The 17,362-nt window shown below is 34.9% G+C and overlaps 1 protein-coding gene across 4 annotated transcripts in view; it reads right to left on the bottom strand.

Moving 5' to 3' along the window:
* Nucleotides 1–17,362, bottom strand: part of HUNK (hormonally up-regulated Neu-associated kinase) — an 87,085-nt gene that overhangs the window by 21,688 nt on the left and 48,035 nt on the right. For all 4 annotated transcript variants that reach the window (XM_081951293.1, XM_081951290.1, XM_081951291.1 and 1 more), the window contains exons 2-5: nt 13,509–13,801; nt 8,412–8,467; nt 5,390–5,525; nt 2,492–2,619 (exon numbers count right to left, since the gene is read on the bottom strand). In XM_081951293.1, the coding sequence (XP_081807419.1) occupies nt 2,492–2,619; nt 5,390–5,525; nt 8,412–8,467; nt 13,509–13,801 (613 nt within the window). The remainder of the gene's footprint in view (nt 1–2,491; nt 2,620–5,389; nt 5,526–8,411; nt 8,468–13,508; nt 13,802–17,362) is intronic.

Raw genomic sequence — 17,362 nt, 5'->3', positions numbered from 1 at the left:
CTATTTGTATCTAGTTTTCTCTAAGATCCATTACAATTCTGTTAAATTATGTACAAATATTTACTATATATAAATAATCAACACTTGCAAATGCCAACAATTAAGTGAACTGTGAAACAGACTTATGAGCCATATACACTAACATGCTACTCTTCCTTTTTAATAAGGTACAAGTAGCTACTCTGTAAGTAGATACTCTGTAAGAATAAATCTATGGTAGATGCATCTTCAATTGTAACTATGTCAAACAGGAAAGAAGGATGATCCAAAATAAGTTGGAAAAACAGAAAAACTGAATTCTGGTGGTCTATCAAACAACCTTTTGGAGACATTCCCAACCTTACTTCATTTTCCTGTTGTAGATAAGATACATCTGAAGCTCAACAGTCATAAAACAAGAAATAAATATTTGAACATGAATAAGTTTGGGGTTATAGCCAAGTTCTGTGACTAGTAATCTGAAATTGTTTATTTTACACTAGAGATAAGCAATCCACAACTCATGGACAGCATGAAGCTCCTCAGTCCCCATATGGTCCCTTGAATACTTTAAAATCATACTGGTGAGATTTGATACATGAGATCTGTATCTGTTTATAGTTGTTGTTTTTTGTTCCTTTGAGTCAGTACTGATTCCTGGCAATTGCTTGAACAGGTTCCTGCTGTTTTCATAGCAAATTTCAGAAATGTTTTTGCCATTGCCTACTTACTAGAACTGAGAGAATAACTAGGCCATGGGCAACAATGTGGCTTTGTTTTGTGCCTAAGGAAGGACTAGAACTCATAAATCTCCTCATTTCTTGCCTGATGCTGTAACCATCATGCCAAACTAGCTCTCAATAATGTTATGCAGCATGCCATAATTTTGTGTTTCTGGAAAACGTGTAGCTAATATTGTCAGAACTACAATATACAGACAGAATCACAACAGTTTAAGTAGCCTAACACTGAAATAATTTAAATCGCTATGCTAATATTTACAATTTGTTAACTCATCAAAACTGCCTGCTTTTTGACTGCTAGACTTTTATTTCATTGGGGAGGTATGCTTTTTTTTAAATATTAAGGGTTGCCTTGAACAGCAAGATGGATGGTAAATAAATTTGATAATAATAATCTTAGTTACCTTTCACAATAATGATATTGTTCTTATAAAAAATAACAAATACCCCCTCCAAATACTGCACAAGCAAAAGTGAAAGTTTTCTATTTACTTCTTTTGGCCCCAGAAAACACTAGTACACATGAGCATTTTGAAATACTGGGTTAGTTGAATTATATTAATTCCACACAGGAGCAAAACAACATAAAACTACTATAAAAATGTAACTGATCAAAGTATAAATGATTCATGAAAGAAATAGGTATGCAATCTTATAGCTCTAAATTGCCCATAATTGCCACTTCAAACAAGAATTCACAAACAAAATTTTCCTTTTCTTTAGATACAATTGTATAACCTGACACTTAAAATAAATACTGATCTGGAAGTATGAATATAAACCAGCCAGTACTACTGACTGTCTCTGAGAAATCTTTAGCACAAAATATCAAATACATTAATTGTGTGAAATATCAAGAAAATTGTTGGAAAGAAACAGAGACACTTTGAAGGGGGAGTCTTTGTTTTCTTTAGTTAAATATTCAACTGTTTAAATATTTAGTAATGTGGAAATGAAATTTAATCGCAGATATATTACTTCTATTTATTATCTTTAAATGTATGTGAAAACTAAAAAAACAATTCTACAAGGATTGGACTACCAGAGAAAAAGGTCAAATAATATTTTCATACTTCTATGGTGCTTTGGGATGAATTATTTTTAGATATAAAGCTGGAACAAGTCCCATTGAGATCAATAGAATTTACTTTTGGGCAGTCTGTTCTATGGAAGAGCGGTAAAGTTCTTTAATATACTAATACCTGATGTGCTCAGTTGCACTGGAGCAAGTTCTTTAGCAATTTCATTGGCAATTTGTGCAAACTCTTGTGCACAAGAAGTTAACAGTGCAATGCCCACCTTTAATTATGAGAATACAGGTAGTTCTGGTTCAGCAACCATTCAAAATTACAATGGTGCTGAATGAGAAGACTTACGACTTGTAGGTCCTTGTAGTTGCAATTGTCGCAGCATTCATGTGATCATGATTTCAATGCTTGGCAACTGGCTTGCAATGATGTTATCACAGAATTCCACAGTTACATGATCAATGTTTGTGACTTTCAATGCAAGTTTCCGATAAACAAAGTCAATGGGGAAACCAGCAGGAGGTTTCAAATGGTGATCATGTGATGTTGTGCCTAACAGCCATGTGGAATTCACTAAAAATGGTAATTGGGATTACCACTGTAAATCATCATAATCACGTGGCCATGTGCTTTATGACCACATATCGATGGAATTTCCAACCCCAAGTACTGTTATTAACTAAGGGCCACTTGCAATAGATAGAAGCTAAAAAAAATTCAGCAATGCTTAAATGCATTTACCTGTGGAAAGCTGAGTTGGGTATGGATTCATTTCTTTATCAATCATCTTCTGGTACAAAGCTCTCAGACTGAATGGCTCAACAGTAAATGGCAGTGTCCCAGTCAACATTGCATACATATTTACACCACTGCAAAAGAAGAGTGGTGGTGGGGAAAAGGGGATAAGCAAGAAGTTCTACTGGAAATGAAACAAAAGATGCACAAATATTATGTTTAGTGGTAAGCAACTATACCTTATGGAACATAATAAAACATGTTAGGACATTCTTGGTGTATTTAATCCACAGCAATCTCCCCTGCCTCCTAAGATCCTATTAATTGGAAATCAATGCCTGACCCTGAAAACATACAGATGCAAAGTAGATGTTCCGTCCCTGATTTATGATCTCCTCCAACATGAATTATGGCTTTCACCTGGATTGAAAAAAAAATGAATCTGCTGGGTGGCTATAGTGCATTCAGAAAGTATTCAGACCTCCTTCGCTTTTGTCAATTTTGTTGTGCTATAGCCTGATTCTATAGTTGTTGAAATTCATTTCTCTCTCTCATTAATCTCATTACAGTGTAGCCCATCCCCATAATGACAAAATGAAAACATTTTGAAAACAATGGGGTGCATATGCAGAAACTTTGAAATTAGGTTGCAAGTAGCTCTGTTGTAATTTTGAATGCTCATTAAACAACTGGTTGTTAAGCAAGGACCACCTGTGCATTTGTGACGGAAGACTTTATATCCGTAACAGTAAATTACTTTTTTCTAATTTTCTTTAACAAATATTTTTTGTGCTTTTATAAAGGGTCCTTGAATATAGAGTCATATATTAGGTACTACAGATACATTAGGTAAATTAATATATGGGTAGAGAACTTTAATATTAGGGGAAGAGGGGAAATAGCAAGGGCCATAAGTGATGGGACAAGAAGGCAGTACCATATCAGGCATATGTCTTGGGGCCAAGATTCTTTTGAATTCTTTATTTTTGTTTTGGATTTTGAAGGAAGCTTTCTTCTTTGTTTTAAAATTATATTAGGGCTATTTTAGGGCTTAGCCCACAGCATATATATGTTTTCCATATCAAAATGGTGGGAAACAGTGCTATCTCTTAGCAACTGTGCTGGAGCTCAAGAGCTACAGCAAGGGGACAGAGGAGTCCCTTGGAGCTTCAATTTATTCAATTCTGATTTAAGAGATGGAGTGCAGAAGTCTATGTTTATTTTTATTTTTTTATTTTTTTATATTTTTGAATAGACACAAACAAACAAGACACAACAAACACCATAAAAACATATTCCATTACAAATTATAAAAAGTGTGTCAATTGGTTACAAAGAACTTTCGTACATCCCTTCCACAGTCATCACCTATAATCCATATCAAATTATATATTTTACATCAAATATATTTATATATATATTACTATCATCATATCTCATCCTTCGTATGACTATAGTTGTTTTAACATCCCTTTATAACAAATACTCCAAAATTCAAAGCAAAACCACACAATGGCATTCTATTGTCTATTTTCAATATCATCCAACAACATTCTATCTTTGTGAAACGTTCTAAATAAAAATTAATTAAGTTTGATAACAAAGTTTCTAAACCTCCTTTCTTAATCACTGTTTATAATTTATATTCAATTTCAATATTATAGGCTTTCATACATAACAAAATTTCTAAACTTCCTTTCATAGTCACCATTTAAAAATTTATACCAAATTTTCTCTTGTCAAACCAATACATATGTATACATCATTATCAATTATCTATCTAGCTATATCCATTATCACTTCATTTTTAACATAATGCTCTAATTTTAACTATTTAGCTAATAGTTTGTTAATAGTTTTCATGTCTCAACCTGTGTCTTTCTAGTCGTAGTACAGTCTTATTTCTTTTGCCTTATGTAGGATTAATCTTCTGGTTATTTTCTTAATCAATTTTGCGTGGACTTCTCTTCGCACCTTGTTGCTTGCTGCATGTCTTATAAATTCTTGAAACCCTCCATCAGCTTCTTTAATCAGCTTATCTTTGGTTATCAGTAGTGCTTTTGTCAAAGTTCCTCTCCTTAAATCTATCAATTCTTCTCTTTTTTCTCCTTCTATACCTTGAGATCTGGAGTAGAGCTCCTTTCCATCTCTCTTCCCTTTCTATGTTCCATTCTTTCCATTTCCAGCCACGCTCAGATCACTGTCAGTATCCACAGTTATCTTGCCTCTTTGTTCATTTTTCCCTTGGGTTTTTGAGATTCTAACCTCCACTTTTTCCATTAGCTGGCTATCTTCAATTTCATCAAATTTTGCTATATTACCATCTATAGTTTCCAATTTCTTCTCAATTCTCTCTGATGTTTCTAATAATTTTTGAATTTCAAACATAATCTGTTGTAATGTTATGGTTTCTTCTTGGTATTGTGTCATTGTCCAATTTATAAACACTGCCACTCTAGTTGGAAAACAAAGCTTTGTTTTTCACTTCACTCTCGCTGCCAAAGAGACATCCAAAGGGCACCTGTATAAACAACCCATCTTATCTCTTTGCAAGCTAAAACCTTTGAAGTACAAGGTCAAAATGATCAAAGAAAAGAGAGAGAAAAATATTTCCAGAACTCAGCCTCCAACCTCCAAGTGGCAGTGTAACTTCTTTTCCTTCTGATGTTACTGCTCTCTTTATATTCCTTTTATATTCTCTTTATATTTATGCAGTAGTCTATGTTTAGATGACAGAACAAAACAGCAAAACTATGTCAATGCTAGCTAATGAAATCAGTTATTCATCTTCAAAGTGGAATATTGTGTTAAAATGTTCCATTTTAAATAGAACTTTTTATATTTTTGCTAGTGTAAACAAGATGTAGAGAGAGAATATGCTGCTTTTAAACTATATTAACTCACATGGACCAAACATCTATTTTGGGACCATATTTCTTCCTTGCAAGAAGCTCTGGTGCTGCATAAGCAGGACTGCCACATTGGGTGCTGAATGGATCAGTGTAGCCCAGGATACTTGCACAATTGCTCAAGCCAAAGTCTGTGAGGAAAAAACAAAGAATAGATATTTAAACCCTGCATTAGAAAGACTGTATTCTCTAAATAGTTATCGTTTATTACCTTCATATGATTTTATTTTTCTTTTTATAAATCTTGTTTTAGCTAAAGCAGAAACTTCCCTCAACTGACACTCTTAAGACATAATGGATCACAATCACCATCACTCCTAGCTAGCCTGGCTTTTGTAGTCCATCATATCTATTCAGCACCTGGTTGGGTGTAAAGATAGGTTACAGAGTTGTAATCTGAATGCTGCTTTCTTAAATTATCCAAAAAATGGAAATAATGTTCCAAAAGCATAAACATAATTTCCAGCGGTATAATTCTGATTTTCTTGCCTCTGTGAAACACCCTATTCCTGTGATGGCAAACCTATGGCACGCATGCCACAAGTGGCACGCGGAGCCATTTGTCAGGGCACGCGAGGCGCTGCCCTGTCAGCTGGCCAGCGCGCATGCGCGCACTGGCCAGCTGAGTTCACCTTTTTAAAAGCTATTTTTCGCCTTCCCCAGGCTCCAGAGGCTTTATAGGAGCCTGGGGAGGGCGAAAAGAGCCTCCCCCGCCCCCCCGAGGCTTCAGGGACCGTCCCTGAAGCCTTCGGAACGCTTAAAACCACCCTCCGAGCAAACCGGAAGTGACTTCCGGGTTGCTCGGAGGGTCGTTTTAAGCGTTCCGAAGGCTTCAGGGACCGTCTGAGGCTTCCCTGATGCCTTCGGAGTGCTTAAAACCACCTTCCAAGCAACCCGGAAGTCACTTCTGGTTTGCTCGGAGGGTGGTTTTAAGCGCTCCGAAGGCTTCAGGGAAGCCTCCAGACAGTCCCTGAAGCCTCCGGAGGGCCTCCGGGGGGTTGGGGGAGGCTCTTTTCGCCCTCCCCAGGCTCCTATAAAGCCCCTGGATCCTGGGAAGGGCAAAAAAAATGTAAAAATGGGGGGGGGTTCGCACATTGTGCGCGCATGCGCACTGGGGTCGCGCGTTGCATTATGGGTGCGGCACGCCCGCACTTGACCCCCCTGCACTCCCCCCACTTGTGGCACGCGAGCCAAAAAAGGTTCTCCATCACTGCCCTATTCCGTGTATACCTTATAGTTCCCTAAGGGCATTTGATTTTAATATCAGCAAGGTTTTTTACATACTGATCCACCTTGGAAAATGACAAAGAGTTAAGTATACTGCTGGGTGTGAATAGCTTAAGATTCTTAAATGAAACCTGATAGGAATTGTGTCCATATGCAGACAAAACACTCAGCTGCAAGATATAACAAACACAACAGGGCTAAATATAAAAAGGCACATTTAATCACAAGCAAGCAGCACTAATAGAACCTTAGATAGGCAGTGCTTTTCTTCTATTTTAAATTGTGATTTACTTACATATACTCAAGTAACCTACACCTTTCCATTAAAAGGTATTATTGCCAAATACCAATATTAATATTTCCTTTGAAAATAACTCTCATCCTCATTTTAAGATTGGTCCTTTGTTAACAGAAGGTATTAATAGACTTTAATCTTGGATACATAACAATTGGCTGCATTTGAAGCTGTCAGAATTGTATAAAACCAAGGGAATTTCTATGGTACATTCTCATGTTCTATGGCATGCTGGCTAGAGAATTCTGGGACAAAGTCCACACATCTGAAAGTTGCCAAGGCTGAGAAACACTGTTCTACAGCATCTGCTTATACAGTCTACAGCAGGGGTGTCCAAACTTGGGAACTTTAAGACTTGTGGACTTCAACTTCCAGAATTCCCCAGCCAGCATGGCTGGCTGGGGAATTCTGGGAGTTGAAGTCCACAAGTCTTAAAGTTCCCAAGTTTGGACACCCCTGGTCTACAGTAAGGAAATGTTTAGGCAACTAAAGCAAATGCAAAATATTTATATTCTACTTTTGTTTTATATTGTATATATTGTTTGGCAGTGACTGCATACAGAAGCCAGCTTTATATGTTCTGGAGTAACCAAACAGCCCATTATAAGAACAAAAGCTACCAGATGTTCTGTCGTCACCTAGGCTTTAAACTACGTTGTTGACTGGCTGATGGTAATATGTATTTTTCAATACCCTGGTGAATGCCATTTCTTACATACAAATGTTATATAGGTCTTTCCCAAATTGGTGCCTTTCTCCAAAGCTATTTTGCCAAGCTGTCACCTCATAAGTGCCCCTAAGCAGTGTGAGACAAAGCTCTGTTTCACAGATTTTCTGGCCCACTTAAGAGGTAGTAATGCCTGTTTTTAACTCACTTTATTCATATTCACTGTTGCAACAAAATGAGTTGACTCGACAGAATTAAATCCCTAAGCAGATGCTTTTATAAGGAAGATATTTTCATTTTAATGCCCACAACTCACATTAATGGGAGTTTTACACGGATAGTAATAAAAGATGACTCATTTATGATTTCTGTAGAATGTGCATGATCAATACAAACACTGCATTTTTAGAGACAAAGGTACAATCAAGACACCTTTGAGTTTTCTCAAGGTACTTGTTATTTTAATTTTGCAGACAAATGAATTGATTGAACACTACAGTTTGCTTCACACTATGTGAACAAAGATCCCATTTGATTGCAGCATCAAAAAGATCTTAAACTTTAAGTCACTTAAAATAGGAAACCAAATGTCAAAGGAAGATGTTTATTCTACTTTTCCAAACAGTCAGCATGCTTTAGATGAAAGACTTCACAAAATATATATATTTAAATTTACTATATTTTCTGAGTGTTTGTAAAGAAACACCTGAATTCCATACATAATCCAATAGTAAAAGTTCAATATTTTTAAAACCCGTCTTGTGTTAATTTATGACAAAAATACTGATTAGTGACTGAATTACTACAATTACTACAAGACTTTCATACCAATAAGCTTGATATTGTTGTCTTCATCTAGCAAAAGATTTTCTATCTTCAGATCTCTGCAATATACAAAGATATTAAATAGAATTTCAAACAACCGAGCTTTCAATATTTTCAAATTTAAGTATAATCTTTATTGTCATTGTACTTAAATACAATGAAATTGAAATTTCATTAACAATTGTGATTATCTTTTTGTACAAATTGGTATAATTCTTGTTTTATATAAATATGAAGTAAAATACATTTGTCTATATTTTCATAAAAATGAATACATAGATCTGTTATTTTGAAGTTGATGCAAACAGGCATTATGCTAACGACATAAAATCAAATTAAGTATAAATTTTAAAAAAGAATGCAGTAAATGTAATCATCCCTGTAAAAATTAATAAAAACAAGCTAGTTCAGCTTTAATATACATCTTTAAAATATCAATTATGAATCAAATATCCTGTTGTTCTATTAAGAGTGATCAATGTCCAAGATCCAAGGTTCCATGCAATTCCGCAATCATTTTTTCTATATCTTCTAAGGCTTATCAGTTCCAGCCCCATGTTAGAGGCGTATTCCATTCATTTGCATTGCTACCTCTTCACTGTTTTCTCCACCAAAATGCTAGAAAAAGATGGCCAATACCTGCTTTTACTTAAATACATGAACTGCCATAATGCAAATGAAAACGTATGAATGAAAAGGTTCAGAAGAAAAGCTAAATTTGGATATATATTTTTAAAGTCAGTTTTCAAGATTTCTGACAATGAATCCAGTTCTAGCAGATGTATTGCTCTAAAATAAAATGAGAAGTGGGATACTTCAATAAGAAATGCATATCATGAAACAAATCTAAGATGCTTCAAACACCTATACTAAAAGCTGCCATCTTAACTGGTTTCATTACTGTTTAACTGTTTCTAGGGACTTTATGTTTAGAACACGATCTATGTATTCAATATGCTTCATTACAAATTTTACATTTAACACAACTGTCATTGGATGGGATAATTACTTGGATTAGAATAAACAGGAAATGAAAATGTCCTTTTTCTTAGAACAGAATACCAGATAGCTTTTAGGTAAACTGAAAAATGCCTTTTGAAGCTGTTTGAATAGAGAGAAAAGCACAAGTGCCAGCAGGATTTTTTTTTCTCCCAAGGCAAATAACTAATACCAAGGAACAATTATCTCAGGGTGGCAAGATAGGAAAGAGATCATTCTCCTTGTTTGTCATAATGAAATAAAATAAAGGAAGTGCCTCTTAGTCTAAATATATTCCTAATATGGTAATATGTTTTAATAACTATAAATAAGTATTACAGTAAAGTGCTTAGCAGAGTCAACTGGATGGAACAATTCCAGTAACTCAAGAGTTCCCAATAAAAATTTACATCAAATCATGACACATATTTATTACTGAAAATGATAAAGCCAAGGAAATGCTACTGAAGGAAAATCTTATTAAATACACACTAGGAACCAGATGCTGCAAGCCACATTAATAGCAACTATTGCCTTTCATCACAATGGAAACAGTGCAATATCACATCCAGAATATATACAACTAAGCATTAATTAGATTTATATATCTAATATCATGTATACCTCAGGAAGTAAGTTGAGCTGCATAACGTGATAGTATGGTAAAACCTGAATGAAAAAAAACTAATCAGGTATAAGACAAACATACTGGAAGGATTGTTGGGGAACCTTTTAGCATTCTTGGTACAAAATCAAAGATAGTAGGATAATCTTTCTAATAAAAATTATTTCAGAAAAGATGAAAATAATGTATAAAAGATTCACATTACAACCTAAATGCATCAGGCTCATTGCAGCAGTTACTACTGATTATGTGCAATTATAGAAACATGGTTTATAATTCACTGTTTTTGCAGGCTACTAAATGTCTTTCTATACTGTAGACATCTCTATAAATATAAAGAGAGTATCTTATCAATTGTGGTATCTGATAAAGAATCTACAAAGTAGAAGTTAAGCTCCTAGTTTAAAAGTGATCTGATTTTGTGTGATCTAACTAATATCAGATTTTAGTACCCACATCAATACATTTTCTCATTATCTTTCCATAAGCTGGTGCTCCAGGTCTTCCAATTATACTTATTCATCATCACTTTAACTGAATCTCTCCATCTTGCTATTGGTTGTCCTCTTCTTTACCTTCCTTCCACTTTTCCTAGCATTAGAGCCTTCTTCCGGAGAGCTAGGTCTTATTATATAATATGTCAAGTATGATAATTTCACCCAGATCATTTGAGCCTCCAGTGAGAACTATGGGTTGATTTCTTTGATGATTCATTTGTGCATTTCTTGGCTATCCACAGTATTCTCAAGAAACTTCAACATCATAGTTCAAAAGCACCAATATTCTATGTATCCCATATCTTCAAAGTCACATGGAGACAATTATATGTCCAGGAATCCCCATTTTCTAAACACACAGCATAACCTGATTGATATAATCAGTGGTCTTTTTTTACAATCAATGAAGCACATACTTTTTCTTGGCATTCTTTGGCTTTCCCAATTATTCAGCATACATCAGAAGTAGTTCATGTTTCTTGCCTTTTATAAAGCCATCTTGAACGCTGGTTTCTCCATTTCTGTAGGAAATCATCTGTATTGAATGACTTTAAGCACTATTTCACTTGTATGTGGAATTAAAAGATATTGTATGATAGCAAGTTCTTTCTTTAGTCTCCTTGGTTAGGCATTAAAAACAACCTACTATTTTGATAAATGTCTCATGCTCATCTTTGGGCTGTTCCTCTATGTGCATGTAAGTAGTCTTCAGTTACTGACTACAAGTGTGACTGGCAGCTCCGTCACTAAGCAATGAAGTTGAAAAATGAAATGTCATGTAACTGTGCTGACTTATAGTACATGTCAGTTTTGATTGTGGTTGTCAAGTGAATCACCTGCAGTTGTTAAATGTGATGTCACATGACCACAACCTGTGACCTCTTGCCAGCTTTCTCATTGACTTTGCTTGTCAGAAGTCAGCTGTGAAGTTCAGAAATGATGACTATGGGATACTGTGATGATTGTAAATGTGCTATTGTAATGTCAAATGGTTGCTGAACAAATGGTCAGTAAATTAGGACATACTTGCAATGTTACTGCCAGAGATCATTTCATGAACAGTACTAAATTTTGCCTCCCATATCCAACTCCCTTGTACAGACTACTTTACAAGCAAAAGACTGTTCTCTATTATATATTGCCCTATTTCTCAAAATCTGTTAGATATCTGAATAATTAAGTTTGAGAAGATAATATGCACCCAGATCCTCAATTGAAGAAACAGTAGAAAACAGATACACAGGAAGTAGTCTTCGTTATTGGAACATTATTAAATTCCTTTCATTGATGTTTTGACAGTAATTACACTGAGTATCTGTAGTTTTAAAATTACTTTAAAAGTTGTTGAGAATTTCCTGTAAGATGCTAACTTCAGGTTTGTTATCTTTGTCATCCTTACTTTCTTTAGAAATTGAAAATATTTATCCTGGTTTTTACAATACAAAAGTTTGCTGAAATGCCTTCTGAAAAGAGGTTTCAAGATTGTTGTCTTCTACCAGAGAAAAAGAAAATGTAGTCTCTCAAACTTGAATGTGCACTTTTTGTTAGTATTCAATCACATTCCAAGGCATACTTTATAGATAGAGTGTCATAAAAGTATGCACAACATACATTCAGCAGAGATTCGCATAATCTGCCTGAGTGTTTCATGAAATATTTCATGAAGTCAAGGTGTAAATGCTTCCCAATACATACAAATTGATAGCATTTTCAATGTAATCTTGAAAGTTAGGTTTCAAAACATCCCTATGACAGCAAGTTGCTTCAGCAAATTGGAGTTAAATTATATACAATTCCATTTGTGTGCTTAATCTAACCCTTGCTGATTCAAGCAAACATCTTGTGACCTTAAAGTGTGATTGAAGCTCCCATATCAGTCATTATTTATCTTGCTTACCTATGACAATACCATATTGAAATTAAGACTACAACACCACCTGAGTAACCATGTCCTTCCCTACTATAATGCTTGGAAAAAAACATAGCCTCAAAACCCACCCGACACATCATCTCTGCTTGAATTTAAGTCTCCATCATTCCACAGAAAGGGTGATTCATATTAGTCTGTTTTGCATTCAACACTAAATTAGAATTTAATGTTACATGCTACCTAACAGAAACATGGTGAATATACCATATCATACACAATTTTCATTATTACTTACTATGATGAATAATTCACCTCACTGCACCATAGCTCTGAACTATTCATCCTTACCCTTCTACTTCCAGAAGACTGTTGGACTGAAGTGAAGTTGGCTATTAGGCAGAGACAACATTCCACTAGTACCTTGCAGGTTGAGATTTCATTTTAGAGACATTGGTAAAAATGGGATCTTTTGTCTACTCACAGATGCAAAATAGTGGGAAAGAACCAACCTAGAACTAAGGAGAAATTTCCTGACAGAACAATTAATTAGTGGAATGACTTGCCTCCAAAGATTGTAGTTGCTCTGACACTGGAGGTTTTTAAGAAGAGATTGGACAACCATTTGTCTGAAATGTTATAGGATTTCCTGTTTGAGAAGGGGTTGGAGTAGAAGATCTCCAAGGTCCCTTCCAACTCTGTTATTTTGTTAAGAGAAAGAAAAAAAATGAAAACTGCAAATCTTATTGGAATTATTTTTCCCATTTCTAGAATTACGTTTTCTAAAAAACAAACAAACCCTCAAATGAGCGCAAGACATACCAGATTAGATAAACCAGATTAAAAGGAACAAGAATAAAAGTCTCTGTGACAGAAGGAAAAAAATGTTTGATTTATACAATATTGTATTTTTCGTTACAAAGTCTTATCTCATTGAGTTTTACCATAGTCACCAGTAATAAGTTAAAAAAATAGCTATGCTGAGTTGGAATTCTGAGAGTTGCAATCCTGATACATATGAAGGACATCAGTGGGAGTCTAATAACTAGAGAGAAAAATATATTTACCATGGATATGGATGATAATAGGCATATATTATTCCAAAAATATGAAGCAGGAAATGTTCAACTTACCTGTGAACAACCCCTGCCCGATGTAGATGCTCAACTGCTAATATAAGCTGCCTTATGTATTTGCGTGCTTCATGCTCTTCCAACCTTTTTTTCTCATAGATTTTGTGCATTAAGTTGCCTCCTGGGCATAGTTCCATGACAAGGTAGTAACTATTTTCAGTTTCCAAGATATCCAGCAGTTGAGCAATGTTAGGATGACGAATCATTTGCTGGATCTGACCTTCCCGTCTCAGATTCTTGGTCACATAGGTGTCCTTTTTTGCTCTTTTTTTATCAATAACTTTCACTGCCACCTAATAAGAAACAAAAAAAAATTGATATTCTAAATTATGGCATTTTCTTAATTCACAATAGAAAAACACATTTGAAAGTGTAATATTTAAATTTATTTTTAAATTCTAGTATTCATCCCATCCTCACATTGTAAAATTAAACCTCTATGACAAAAGTACAAGTTTCTGAATGAGTTATTTTGTGTATTTCTAAACACAATCTCCATTTTCTTTTTTTCTTCTTGGAAAGTATCCATAGAGTTGTATCCAAATATTACATGAGGGACTTTGTTTATACAAACTTATAGTAATAATTGGTTTAGTCAAAAACAAATCCATTTATGGAAAATATGTTTGCATATGTACAAATGTATACCATAAATAGCCAGAATTTATGTAGAAGTTAGAAATGATATTACTAGATAAATATGTCTGGAAATCAGCTAATAATTTATATTATAATAAATGATAATTCAAACAGGCAAGTACCTGCCACATAACATTCCATACTTAACAAGTGTAGATAAGAAAGGCAAAAAAGTGGACAGTGAATGTTGCACTCCCCAGAGACAGAAGAGAAGAGAAAGGACAGTAGAATACAAGAAACTAATGAGTTGCAAATAGAAATAGAAAGACTAACTCAAAAATACTGCTTCGATCTGTACATACTGCTTATTTCACCAATACGTTACAACATCCTACTGTAGGCTCCTGGAAAGAATTTGATGCATACGAAGGTCAACAGCTAAAGGCAGCTGTGACTTCACAATGTTGTCAACAGATAACAACAATCGGCATTGAGGAAGTCATCACCAACAGCTTTACTTGGAACAGTGATACCTTTAACTCCATCAAACAACATCTGCCTATCTTAGGTCGCGGGGAAGGATTCAACAGGGATAAAAAATCCAAATCCAGTCCAAACATAGTCTTGAATGTGCAACCAACCATTATAATTACAATTGTTCCAGAATTATAATATATATGAGAGCCTGTTTGGTGTAATGGTTAAGGCATCAGGCTAGAAACTGGGAGACCGTGAGTTCTAGTCCCACCTTAAGCACAAAGCCAGCTGGGTGACCCTGGGCTAGTCACTTTCTCTCAAACCAAGAAAGGAGGCAATAGCAAATCGCTTCTGAAAAGCCTTGCCAAGAAAGCTGCAGGGAGTAATCAAAGCAGTCTCCAGGAATTGATACGATTGAATGAAGCATATAAAAATATGTATATTATTATATGTATGTTTACCATAAGCAAGCTACTTTTTGGACAATGGCACAATCTGAAGCCTCTTCAAAGCTCATATCATCTTATTGCAGAGCTGAAATAAACTAATATAGCATTGCTAAGACCTCTATCATTATAGCCATCTTGAATAAGCATGGAATTGACATACCAGATTATTCAGCATAAGGGCACTCCTAGCTGTAGCCATCCATCACTTAAGTATCCAGGTTCGAAGTAGAATAGGAAGCACTCCAAACCTTCTTGGAATAAGCTAACTCTCTTAGAACTGTTTGAGGTAGGGAAGTGATAAAGCAACAGGATAGGAAATAGAATTTAATTTATCTTTAACTTCAATAACAATAATCTTATTTACATAAATGTAACCTGGCATGAGGCCCGTTACTATCGTTGTATAAATTGCTTCGACCAGTGACTAGCATTCTGATTACTTCCTTTCTAAGAAAGAACTTGCCAAAATAATGAAAGTAATAAAATTAATCTACATCAGAAAGTAATTCTTGTAAGCTACTTCTGGGATAAAATATGAGTTACTAATGTCAGTGCAGTTTGAGCTCATCTTCCAAAAGGTGTCCTAAGGGTTTGAAATGAATGATAAATTTCTGCAGATCAAGAGTGAAAAGTTGTGCCTGGATTAGATTGGGGGTGGGGAGAGAGGAAAGAACATTACTGAGAGAGAGGCAACAAGCTGATCTTCTGCCAAGACGTAAAGAACAGAGCAACACTGCAACTAGCTTCACTTTTAATGAAAAGATCAAAGTAATGCTCTGTGCTGGAGAGGGCAGTTGTAAAAATTTGATAATAAAAATAAATTTGTTAAATATAGTAGCTGTTTAGTAATTTAATTGTGCAATATGCTAGTACATTATTGCAATATTGATTCCACAAGCTAATTTTTATGATTTTACAAACATTTTGGAGGAAAATCAGAATTTATATGCATGTATTTAAACAGAAGATGGATTTAGATAACTAATTATATTAAACCTCAAGATAGCTATTTAAGCATGCAGTAGCTCTATTACAGAAAAGAGTTTGAAGCTGTTTAATTATCATGTAAATCCATCCTGCCTTAACCAAGTAACTGGCCTTGCATATGCTTTTGAAGTTGAGCATCATACATTTAAGGAGATTATTCTTAAGGATTCATCTGCTGAAAGCAAATTGATTTATGCATACTGGAAAGATGTTCCTTGTTGACAGAAGGTGGAAATAGAGTAATAGGAAGAACCAGAAAGAATACATTGTCTTCCAGTCACAGGAAACACCACAGGAAGAAAAACAAATATTATTTTAAAAGATTTCTGAACCATTTCATCTCCAAACTTAATACTCTCTACTTTATTAAATGATTTAGATGCCTTTTTTAAAAAAAAAAAAAACTACCCTCTCTAACTTAATATCCTCCAGACCCAAAGTTCTAAAAGCTAAGGTCTCCTAAACAATTGGAGGTTGAGAGAGAGATTTTATAGATGGTGGGTAGATATATTCTCTTATAGCTGAATACCTATCAAACAGCAGATCATCTTATTTGCATTAAACAAAGTTGTTAAAAGTTTTAAAAATCATTTTAAGTGAAAGGTGGCCTTTGCAATATTTGCTAAGAAAAATGTTTAAATCACATTCAATAATTTCTTTTAACCAAAAACATGGCATGTTGTGCACTGAAAATTGTAGTCTTGGAAAATTCTGGTTTTTGTTTCATTTTTCACAACTAGTTCAGCTACATATTACAATTTCCATACGACATAGCCTATGTCCAGGTAATCAAGATCTCAAGTTATATGCTGTACATAGTTTATTTTTTAAAAAGGGAAGGTCATCTTAGTTTGCTTATGAATATGGTAATAGAAATTGGTGATTGATTTTTGTCTACTGTTCTTTTACAGGATTACTTTATATCAAGGATATATGTTTTTTTTTTCAATTAAATACATCGCTTTCTCATCATTTTACTTTAACAGAGGACAATTCTTTGAACTAAAAAGGCTACAAAATAATATTAAGTATCTCAGTTGTGATGATCTCAGTCGTCCATCGTGTTCGAAGAGGACCTTTATATCTAATAGGTTGTGGGCTGTCCACAATGTGTTGGCAGGTGGCTGGTAAGGCCTATATGGGTATAGAATGTTCTGCCACATGTCAGGCAGACGTGTGGGCATCACTGTTGCAGCATTTGCAGCTCTGGCTGTGCGGAGTGCTCGCTTCTCCTGTGCTATGGTTATTCTTCTGCTCTCAGATGTCTGGCAGCCTTGGTGGATCAGTGTGTGCCATGTCGGTCGATCTTGTGCCAGGGTTTCCCAGGAGGTGGTGTCGATATCCAGGGACTTGAAAGAGGCT

This window comes from Natrix helvetica (genome assembly GCF_964273705.1).
Source record: "Natrix helvetica genome assembly, chromosome: 4".
NCBI lineage: Eukaryota > Metazoa > Chordata > Lepidosauria > Squamata > Natricidae > Natrix > Natrix helvetica.
Note: the sequence above shows the minus strand (reverse complement) of the source record. Positions and strands in the feature narration are given on the sequence as shown.